The sequence below is a fragment of the Aulonocara sp. 'chitande type north' Nkhata Bay genome, linkage group LG5, assembly GCF_057382095.1.
Source record: "Aulonocara sp. 'chitande type north' Nkhata Bay isolate Kocher_YH1m ecotype deep benthic linkage group LG5, A_spYH_male_GT1.1, whole genome shotgun sequence".
NCBI classification, from domain to species: Eukaryota; Metazoa; Chordata; class Actinopteri; order Cichliformes; family Cichlidae; genus Aulonocara; species Aulonocara sp. 'chitande type north' Nkhata Bay.
This window is the reverse complement of record NC_141348.1, coordinates 29864497-29876064: the sequence shown is the minus strand read 5'-3', so window position 1 is coordinate 29876064 and position 11568 is coordinate 29864497. Positions and strand designations below refer to the sequence as shown.

The following is an 11568-nucleotide window of genomic DNA, read 5'->3' as shown; positions in this document are numbered from 1 at the left end:
AATGTTCCCCATTTCAGTCAGTGACAATATCAGAGAAATCCGGTGGCAGCCATCTTAGGTGTGCCACTGCGTGAAGTTATGAGGGGCTACACTAAACGCGGAGCCGCGCGCGCTTCAGACTCGGATCTTTGCTTAGAGTGCGAGTTCAGGACCACGGCCAGCTCCGGTCGACCGGGTTGGCAGGAAGGAAGAGGCCATCTCCCGCTTTCACCGAAAAAAAAGGAAAGGGGGAGGGAAAAAGCCGATCTCGTCCCCTCACAATCCCTACACTACAATCCCTCCACCCCTCCTCTCCGACTCTTCTCACCTCCCCCTCTCACATCCGCAGCAGCGACTGGCCAATAAAATACCGAAAATACGTAAGCACCGACGAGTGCTCGGCGCAGGCGGAGAATGGTCAGTGTGAAGCAGACTATAGCTCTTCCAGCATTACTCGTATACAGCTGACATCCCTCAGCCAGCGAGTACAACCAGGGCCTATCCCTAACTCGACTTCAGGCACATCCTGCATTATATCTATGCACGGGTAAGACAGCGGCTCGGCCATCATCTGGGGATATATACATATATATATATATATTTAAAACAATTTAAAAAAACCCCAAACAAACTCAGTTAGTAGGTTCGGATTTCTGTATAGGCGCACCACTTCTAGTGCAAGATGTTAGATCCGTCGTCCAGCGAGGAGGAATCTGATGGGATAGTGGAGGAGGAAAGCAAAGAGGCAATGGCTCCTCAGGCCGGATCCCGCATCTCCCCGAGCAGGACCAGCGAGAGCTCGGGTGGACTAGCGCCCAGCAGCAGCCGCAGCAGTGCCCGTCCTACTAGCCCGAGCCCCTCGGCCGTCAGCGAGGAGAAGGAGGATCTGGAGAAGCTGCACAGAGAGGAAGAAGACCGCAAAAAGAAGCTGCAGCTATATGTTTTTGTCATGCGATGCATCGCTTACCCGTTCAATGCAAAACAGCCCACAGATATGGCAAGGCGGCAGCAGAAGGTAAGAGCACCCGGTGCAAAGGCATAACTGATAGCCACATGATGACGAAATACCTCCTTTCATATCGCAGATGTTGTCATTGATGACCTACATAAACCAGAGTACAGGTCTGGCCACTAGGCCCTATCCGAAAGCGCATGGAGACAGCAAGGTGCCAGTGAAAGCACCGTTTGTTTGTTTGACGCAAAATGTTGAATTCATGGAGCATGACAGGAGCATATAAAGGTGCTTCGAGCTTCTGGTAGTGAAGGGGACTCGTGGTGCTGCAGAGCTGCAGGCTGAGTGCAGTCCATGTTCCTCCAGCACTCTAGCTCGTAGATGAAAGCAGCCCTACAGCCCAGCAAGCCCATTAAGTGAAAGGGCGTTCAGGAGATGGTGGATGGCAAGTCACAACAGGACAGTGTCATTGCCCTTGTTGGCCTACATTTTTACCGAACTCCCGATGTCAATTAGATATGCAGCTGTATATTGCTCTGTCCTGCCTGCTTGGCGGATACCCAATCCCAACCCGTTTGCGCCATCACTTATCCCGTCAATTTGGCCTCCCAAGGTGACTTTTAGGCACAGACCTCTTGAGGAGGGTAGCTTAATGGCCTCTCTTCTCTGAAGATGAGCTTTGCTCCTCTCAGTGGCCTGTAGAAAATTAATTGCATTAAAACATTTTCAACGTTGACACATTTTTAACCTTTTACTATTTATTATTATTATTATTATTATTATTATTATTATTATTATTATTATTATTTTAACAGGACATTTATCTTATAAGATTTATATACCTTAGCTACTGTAAAGGACAGGGCCAACACCCTGGCTTCTCAGGCTGCTATGTTGGTCCACTGATGTTGATGCCAGTTTTGGGTCATGCTGTCCTTACTGTCAAAGTCACCATGCACAGGCCTACTGTGCTAAGGGGAACGTTCAACTGATTGTAAGTTAGGATAATGCCCCTTGTATATTTCCTTTGCTGTATGCAGACTATCTGTTTGACTGACCTGTCAGTTATGAATTAAGAAGCCTCTGTATGGATCAGCATGTTTTATATAGAACTGCTTGAATACTGAAACCTTGTCATCACATTGCATGACAGTATCAGGTTCCTAAATCTCTCCTCAGAAGGAAGAAGTTCTTTGTTACTCACTGTGGTCAGGAGGCTTTCAGAAGAGTCATTCATTTTGGTCGCTCATTCATTTTAACACCATGAATACTACTATGGAAATATGCATTTATAAGTGCTGCTTTCATTTAACATGCAGACAACTTGTCTTCCTCTGGTCACTGTTAAGCCATATGGTCTGAATTTTCTGCTGACTCATGCACAAGTCCATGTAGGAGGCATAAACTGCAGTGTTTCCGTCCATTTGTTTGTTTGTAGTCTGTTGAGCGTAGGTTACTGATAGTCTAATGCACGCCTAGTAATGCACTTTCATATCTGGTTGCTCAGGCAGCCACAATTCTCAGTTGTAGGTGAGTGAATATCCGAACAAACAATCAAACCAGGAACTCAGAGTGTGTCTGTCTGCCCACAGTCTAGCTGGTGTTTCTGATTTGATCCAAACATGGATAAAAATCACACATTAAAATAATTGAAAAAAAAAATCTCAATTTTAGGCACAGTGAATTGGTTCAATCCAATCACTTGATGAGCATGGCTTATAACACAGAACTGTTAACAAAATGGTGAGCACCAACATTTACGTTGATTATTTTGAGGCAGTTGTGTGCATTTATAACATCATGGAGTTAGACAGTAGTCATCAGTTCACTGTCTTTTAATTATATTTCTGTCTTGGGTGGATATGGAGAAATAATTTATCACACAAAAAGAATATTTAACATTTGTCTAATTACATTTCTATGGATTCATCTTAGCCATGAACCTCATGTGAATGTGGGCTCCTCAGATGTCCATAGACAATAATTTATTAAGGTAATTCCTCACAGTGTTGGCAGCACAATCTAATATGTGCCCTATTACAATTTTAGCTATTATAGATTAGTCACAGAAAAATGATGAAGCAATTTCTGTAATGAAAAGACTTAAAGGCCTCAGCAAAACATGTGGAGCAGCTCCATGATAATCCGTTATTAGAAGCTCTGGCACACAAACAGCAGTGATGGGCTATCACAGAGAAACAGGCCAGGCTGTAGACTGTGCAAGCTCCACTGCTGCTTCTTGAAATATGTTGCCATAACCTTGTGGAAGATAAGCCAACAGGGCAGGAACAGGAAGGTGACTCTTTTTCAGGGTATAAAAAGTAAATCTTACAGTACAGTCTGAACAACGTCTTAAAAAAACAGCAGTTTGTTCCTGCTCACTGCTAGCTTGGGTGTATGTGCATGACTGAGTGGTGACACATGTGTTTGCTTAAAAGGCTAAGTATCTTGTGACCCACACAGCGAATGTGTTGAGTATTGAGGTTACAGACAGATTGCGTTGGTACAATTTATGAAATTTTAGCATCATTGTGATGGTCCCAGAGGGCAAAAACCTCTTTCATTCAATGGGAATAAACTGCACACAGAGGAGTTAAATAAATAAAATACAAAATACCAAATTTCCCCTTGTGGGACAATTAAAGGATTATTCTATTCTATTCTATTCTATTCTATTCTATTCTATTCTATTCTAAAGACATGTTGGCAATACAGTAAAATCACAATTTTGCATTTTGTTTTCAAAGTATAATGCAAAAAGAAATGTATAGGTTTAGAAAAATATGACTGTTTTTAATGGCTAGCAATGTTGATCTGATGGTTGTCAGCTTGTTTGGTTGGTCAGTTTGACTTTATTCAGAAAATGTAAATATTATGTAACAAGTGTTTGGTATTTAATTGGACTGCCACTAAATGTTTGTTAAAGGAACACCTACCAAATGTGTCAATGAGAGCTTAACTTGTTGATGTGTACAGCTCAAAGCACAAGAAACAAGCAGGAACGAAATTCTGCTTTGATTCAAAAATGTAGCCAAGGAGAATAAAATGTTTGCAGTCTGATTAATCAAACCAAGACCATTTGCTTTTATAGATCGCAGTTTATGTTGATTTTCCAAAGTGAGTAACTGTCCATGTCAGAATTACAAAGTGTGATTCCCTTGAAGATAATCTGACCTAATCAGTTCATCTGCCAGCAGGTTCACTTAATAGAGTTCCTTCTGGCTCAGCATTTTAATACTATACAGTATGCCATTTATACTGTGAGGGAGAGGGGCTGTGAATTGTACAGCAGGGTTTGTGATGTGAATTTGAATTAGACTGAAGTGCAAACCGATGTTTGCCACACAGGTGTTTGCAGAGAACTGTGGGAGTTCCACTGTGAACAACTTTTCAATGAGTGAAAAAGATGATTGTAACGTTGCACTTGGCTCACAGATTGCAGATCTGTCTAAATGAACATCTAATTTTTTTCATTGGTGCTTTTGAACAAAAGCATCAATTTTGCCCCTTTCAGTTTATATTTCTCAGTGTTTCATTTTCGTTTCGATTGTTATCATTTCTGAGGTTTAATCTTTCATTTGTTTAGGGGCCAGACTGAATATGTTAAGAATTGGTATAACAACGCAAACACTTTGTGAAAGCAGTTGATTTACTGCCATGCAGACGTTCCTGTATTAATAGCAGCTGCTGTTAGCTGTGTAAATACAAATTATATACAATTTCAGCTGCTATTTGTTTCTTTAAAGTATGGTAATGTTTTATTTTTGTTAACTAAATCCACTTAATCACACTGACTTTCAGTTTTTAGTTTACTCTAACTTTGGCAAAAGACAGGAGATTATCAATATCGAAACAATAACACTGGTAGCGGTCAGGGTGTTTGCATAGACATTCAATGTTTATCATTGCTATTGACAGCTGCTACATTTGTTTATTGGATAATTATTGTAATATTCACGATTCAAGTGACTACTGCACGGTTTTAAAAACTGCACTGTGTAGTGTGCATTCATCTCTTTACTCAGTGGCATGTATATTGCCCCTATTGCCTTCTATTTCTACCAAAAGACACCAGATTATCTGAATGGTGAATATGTAGATATAAACAACTCAGAGTGAACTGACAAACCTCAATATATTCATAAGACATTCAGTCATATGTGCAAAACACAGTGGCACTAAATGGAGAGCTGAAGTATGGCACTGAAATCATTTGCATTATTATGTAAGATCGCTGAATGGTGTTCTGCTTGAAATTAAAAAAAGACATCCTTCGACAATAAAAGAAGCTTCGCTGTCAATGGCAAAGTCAAGCATTGAGCTGAAAATAAAACATGTCAGTCAGCGCTTGAGAGCTGATAATAGGAAAAATTGTTCTCTCCCATTAAGCAGCAGTCTTGGTAGCATGTTTTAGCACCGCTAGTATAGGAGAATAAAGGTGTTTATTGACGGTGCGGATAAGCAAGTGAATTCAGAAGGGGTGACAGCTGAAAAGCAGCAGGCGAAATACCCCCTCACCCACGATCTGTGCAGCCACGTGTAAATTATCACAGCTTCTCAAATTAAACATCCTCTCTATGGGGACATAACGAAGGAGGGAAGCTTAGATCTTATTTGTCAGAATACTAACAATGTCTTTTCCTAACAGCGCTGTACTTTGAAGGCAAGAAATAGGGATCAAATTGAATAATATGTGCTCTAGTAATAATCCAACATTTTGGTGTGATGCTCACATGACATGTGCCATGTGCTCAAAAAACAGGCTACCAAAATGCAAATGTTAGAGCACAGAGTCCTGGCATGTAAATGCATGGGAGTTTAAAGCTGGTATGGATGGCATCATGTGAGGGATTATTCCACATAGGTGGGAAGACGTGAGCGTGATCTGGCTTAAAAGCAATATCCCACGTAGTATTTTATCTCCTTCAATGGCTCTCAAAATACAGGATGTGCTTGTTAATTATAGTCTCGTGTGTCCTCACCCGGGCTATGAATTCTTGTTGGCCTTTCAAAGCAACAGATACATTTGTGCCAACGAATGTTAACCATCAGTGTGATGTGAGGCAAGATTTGTCTGGCTGAGAATAGCTGCTGTGTCCCAACACTGCATTCATGCATGGAGACAAATTAAGCAGGATTGTTTAATTGCTGCATAAGTTTTCATTCCTGCTCCCAGTATTGCACATTCGCCTTACTGGAAAAAACTAGTGCAAAAATAAGGGTCGGCTTATTGAGAGAAGACCAAACATTAGCAATTCTAAAGCGGCATTTCATTTATCATTTTTACTGGTATACAAGTTTTTTTTTTTACTGAGCTTACCATAATTAAAACTGCTACTGCTTTAGTTTTATGTATTTAATCATTTTGGTCTATAATAAGCAAAAAGCAGGGCAAAGCTGTATTTATTCAATGTATTCTCATGTAAGTTCACAACAACAGGCACAAGCTCACTTTTTATCAGTCAGAAAATTTGACTTTGAAGTTATTTTTGTTTACATTTTTGTTTGAAAATTGATTAATGATCAACGAAATGCTGAAATGTTCCCATTTGCTGTTACATCAGTTGACTATGTGATTAATCAACAAACTGTCTGAGCCCTGATCAACATGCTTCCTGTAAGCAAAGACCATTTTATTGGAAGTGTAGTGGAAGAAAACAGCAGGGATCCATTTGTACTTTGTGCCAAATGTTGACATTTACACTGCAGCAGTTGCAGCATTTATAATGCCTGTCAAACTTTGCAGAGATGGAGAATTCATTCTGAGATTGGTAGCCTGCTAGAGCGAGATCAAAACAGGTCTGCACGTTTGACAAAACACTCCTTTAACCTTGAAAACGTGCAAGGTTAAAGGGCTATTCATAATGACATGTGCATTGCCTAGTCACGCCTATAAGTGTGTCATGTAAAGGAAAGCAAATCGAAACTAAATCAGCTATTGTAACATCTTCCTATTTCTGGCTATAATCGCATACTTTTTTCTTATACTGTAATTGTGACATAATTACAAGACAGTTGTCTCATAATTATGGGACTCTGATTATGCGTTATGGAAGTTATAATCACTCTAAGAGAACTTTTGTGAGTCTTTTGATGGATACTATGTGCGGCTGCATGTCATCACACTTTCTGATCATTGTTGAGTCCCCTAAGAGAACTCAGGCGGCTGTTGGTGGTTATTTAGGGCTCAAGAGTTTGTTGGTGCAAATGTGTGCTGTTATGCTGAACCCTGTGTAACATTGCTTCAAAGGGAAAATTACACAGGTATGAGTAAAAAGGACAACAAGGAGAGATACTGAGAGAGAGATTACTAGTGGTGATTTTCCACATTAAAGACAGAAGAGCTATAGCAGGGCCATTACTGCACCTCTCCTATCAGTCTCTCTTTCCCACTCTCCACTGAGGCACAAAGAGCACAAACAGCAGCCTGGAGCAGGCATGAGGCGGTATGTCAGGTAGATACTCTGAGTTTATTGTCACATGTTCATGCAACCAGTGCTTTAATGGTTCCCTCCTTAACGAAGCTCAAACTTTATACTCTTTCAGAGGCATTCTTCTGTGATATTGATGTAAAGTAACACAGGGGGTGTCATCAAGCAGTAAGACAACATAAAAAACAGACTTAAACATAGTGAGAAACTGTTAAAACATCTCTCAGGACATGGATTAACGCTGAGTCTACAACCTTTTATTGGTGAAGACTGTTAAGCCTTCCCAGCCAATAAATATTGGATGCGCGTTGATCTTTCCTATCACTAATTCTACAAAAGTTTTTCAAAAGCCTGATTAATTCAGTCTGTGTGATCTTTTTTTTCAACACATCTCGTGCCGCTTTCTATTGGTGAAAACCCACAAAACAAACCTTATTGAACATCAAACAAGACTCTTGTGAGATAATCACCTTTGAAAGCTAAAAGGAGGGAACGAAGAGAGAAAGTCGGAGAAATTACAAAGGAAGACAGTAAGTGATTTGTGATGGGAGGGTGGTTGCAGACTCTTAATGAGAGTAATGCACCAGGAATGGAGTTACTGATTCACAGTCAGCTTCGTGTGCTCTACGGTATAAAGTAATGCAGTGGTACTGCAGTGTGTAGCCCTTTAATACAAAACTGTCATGGTTGCGGCTGTGTGCAGGCAGGATGAGGACCCAAACGCAAGCTCACAGAGGCAGGAATGAACTCAAAACACAGCTTTATTGCTGGAGAGAAAAACTATACAGACTAAACTGGAAACTATAACATATTACACAGAGAAACACACAGCCATGAATGAGGGAGATCGCAACACTGATACAGGGAAACGCAGGTCTTAAATACACTGGGAAATAATGAGGGGAATGAGACACAGAAGGGGAGCACAGCTGGGAGAAATCGGACATAACAAGACCCAAGGGAAGCGAAACTCAATACATTCATGTAGGACACAGATCTTCAAAGTAAAACAGGAAATGTAACATAGACGCAGACTTGACTAGGGGAGACAGAGCAACTAAGAAACACAGAGAACAATAACAGCGGCTAACTAAATACTCAGAAAACTAAAGAGAATACAAGAAAGCCAAACTAAGACACTAGACTAAAGAATAAACTGGGGCAAGAAAGAGAACTACGATCATAATACAAAAACTCAGAGACACAAGAAACTCAAAACACTGGGTCACCGACCCAGGACCGTGACAAAAACAAAGAAAAAACAATATCAAATCTTTGCTTAATTGCCTATTTGTGTTAACATATTTGTGTTTGTGTATTTTAAGTTCTGGGAGCATGCTCCAAAGTCACTTTCTTCCAGTTTCCAATTTAACTATAGATTTAGTTCAGGCCTCCGTCATTCGTTTCTCCAAAATTCAACAGAATCTGTGGCTCTTGTTTATCATATTTCGTACGTACATTACCACACATTTCTAAAGTGATCGAGGAGTACAACACATGTGCATTTAATTACAGGTCAACAGATGAATTTCATCAAAATCTGTCAAAGAGAATTTGAGTTTGGTGTTCTTAATTTGTGAGTGTTCATATTCATGTGGTTTTACGTTCGCTTCTGCTAAGCGATTATTTTCATCAAGCGAATGAACAAAATGAAGAACCAGCAGAACAGACTGCTGCCTGTGAGATGGTGGTGTGTGGTAATGGATGACACTTACTAGAAGGGGCTTTGCTGGTTGTGAAAACAGTGTTTTTCTGAATATATCAGCAGCTCCACAGCTCCCGAATATGACAACACCGTGAAGGCTAGTTATACAGAACCGGAGCCTCTTGTTTTATCCCTGTTTGCCGTGTGTCAGGCTCTGTCTGTGGAGTCTGCACCTGGCTGTTTGCTAACCCAGCGGAGTGGTATTTACTCACACAATGCTGTGTGTGCATGTGACTTCAGAACAAATCTACGAGTGCATGTCTGGTTCCAGGATAATAGCTTGTGGATGTGTCTTTGTATAATTGTAGTTTTGTGACCATAGTCGCTACGCAGTGTTGGTGTTTTGTGTTTGATGAAGCCTGCTGTTGGTAGATTTTGTGCAGCTGTCATGCAGTACTTGCTCCTGTACCCTTGTTTGCTGTTTACTCAGATGTGGGCTGGTGGTGTCATCTACAACATGAATAACCTTGTCTGGTGATAGCAGCCACTGATAACATATTTGCTAAAAACCAAGCATTGAGACAGGGCAAACAGCGGCAAACAATAGAACTGAGTTTATATAACACCCTTTCTCCAATTTTTACATTAGATTTCACAAATGTAAAGTTTACATTTTTTTTTATCTCTATTGATATACAGATGTGTAATTGTATGTTTTCTTTTTAAATATTTTATTTCGTTTTAATGAATCGATTACACATCTGTTTTACTTCTGCCCAACACAGAAAGCTGTTCATTTATTTTGCTGCCATTTAATTTGGGAAAGCAGCCTAATTTAACTTCCCCCTCCCCTGACATTATATAACTTTAAGGAGCTCAAGTGTGAGTCAGCAAAGCAAAGTCCTTATCGTGCTAAACTACACAAGCTACAGTACAGTGCACCACATTCAATTAGCTAATTACTCCACCGCAGACAGTGGATACAGTATACATCACAAGCTGATGACATGTTGATTCAGTCAAAGAGATACAAATATCTATATGAATCCAATCATAATGTACTGTGTACTGAAAATTTACTGTGAATCAGGTGTTATCCAACTTACTGTACTTCAGATTACATTCAGGATCTCGGATACAACATTTAATCTCAACAATGTCCATTGTTTTAGTTTTGCACATATTTATAAAACCTTAAATTAATTTACACTTCCCTTTGATGGTTTAAGATTAGATCTCATACATTTAGAGTAGTACAGGTACATTTTTTTTTTCAATTTTAAATATCATGCAAAAATGGCAACTACAGTTGAGGTCATTTGCTACCATTAGATGTTCAGTTTTCTAAATGTAAAATGTCCTGATTAGAATGCATGTTGATCACAGTTTTTAAGATAAAACCAATGTACACGAAGAATCAAAAACAGAAAGACTGGGTTTTTTAATCTGTTTTTATTGCAATTTTTGAAAGTGGTTTTGAGCAAGATTTTTCCAGATTTTCTGAAGATCTTTTTGACAGCTTTTCTCTTATTTATTTATCAGTTTTAGAGAACTTTTGTTTGTTTGATAAGCCGTTTCACTCTGAGCTATGAATTATTCAAACATAACAAAAGCACCAAACTCAAAGGAAGAACCAGTATTGTGTCTACGCATAACAGACAACTGAAATACAACAACTTAGCACTTAGTTTCTAGCAACCTGTCACAAAAACATATAATTTGCTCTGATTTCCTGAGTTGAATCTATGGAAAATGCCAAAGATAACACAGTTCAATAGTTTTACAACAACAACAAGGTCAGTCCCAAAGAGTGATTAGCTGAAAAATTGTCGTATCCCAGCATCATGCACAGTATCCTTAAAAGTTTAAGGAAAATGGAAAACTGGTAGACAAAAGATGAAAAAGTTATGTACAGCAGAGGCACACTTTCTAAAAGTTGTGTCTTTCAACAAAAGAAAGGAAAATCCAGCAAAGACCTGACATAGGACCTGAGAAATGCATCTGGGTCTTTAGCTGAGACATCTACTGTTCACTGGAGCCTCATCAGAAATGGTCTCAGTGGAAGGACAGCTGTTCTTGACAGCCACAGGAAGGGAAACTATGAAAAAAATGGACTGGACTGGAAATCAGTGGGCTGATGGACTGATGAATCCAGTTTTTTTGGCTTAAATCATTATTAACACATTTGGAGGAGGTATAACAGTGACCGTCTACAGTCATCCTTAAAACACGGTGGAGGCTCTGTCATGACTTTAAGTCAGTGGTTCTGCAGATCTGGATCTGGTCAAAAATATAAATACAGAAAAGTGTGGTTCCATAGTGTAGTGGTTTACGCTGACTCAAAATGCCTTGGGGACTGCGTCAGGAACAGCATCCAGCATAAATCTGCTAAAACAAGCATGCGGCTCTGAGAGAAGCCAAAAGTAAATTTACGAACACAGAAAGGCACCCTCAGAATTTGGTCCATCATGTAATGCCATTGGAGAGCATCTGATTAGCAACAAACACAATGGCATTGCAATACAAGCATAGCTGGATAAAAAACATCAACAGCAACAGAA

General features: G+C 39.8%; 1 protein-coding gene across 12 annotated transcripts in view; it reads left to right on the top strand.

Moving 5' to 3' along the window:
* Positions 1 to 377: 377 nt before the first annotated feature.
* Positions 378 to 11568, top strand: part of cadpsb (Ca2+-dependent activator protein for secretion b) — a 66526-nt gene continuing 55335 nt past the window's right edge. For 8 of the 12 annotated variants that reach the window (XM_086292879.1, XM_086292878.1, XM_086292877.1 and 5 more), the window contains exon 1: positions 378 to 994. In XM_086292879.1, coding sequence (XP_086149005.1) covers positions 662 to 994 — 333 coding nt within the window. In that variant the 5' untranslated portion in view covers positions 378 to 661. The remainder of the gene's footprint in view (positions 995 to 11568) is intronic. The other 4 variants (XM_086292885.1, XM_086292883.1, XM_086292882.1 and 1 more) reach the window with 2 other exon arrangements.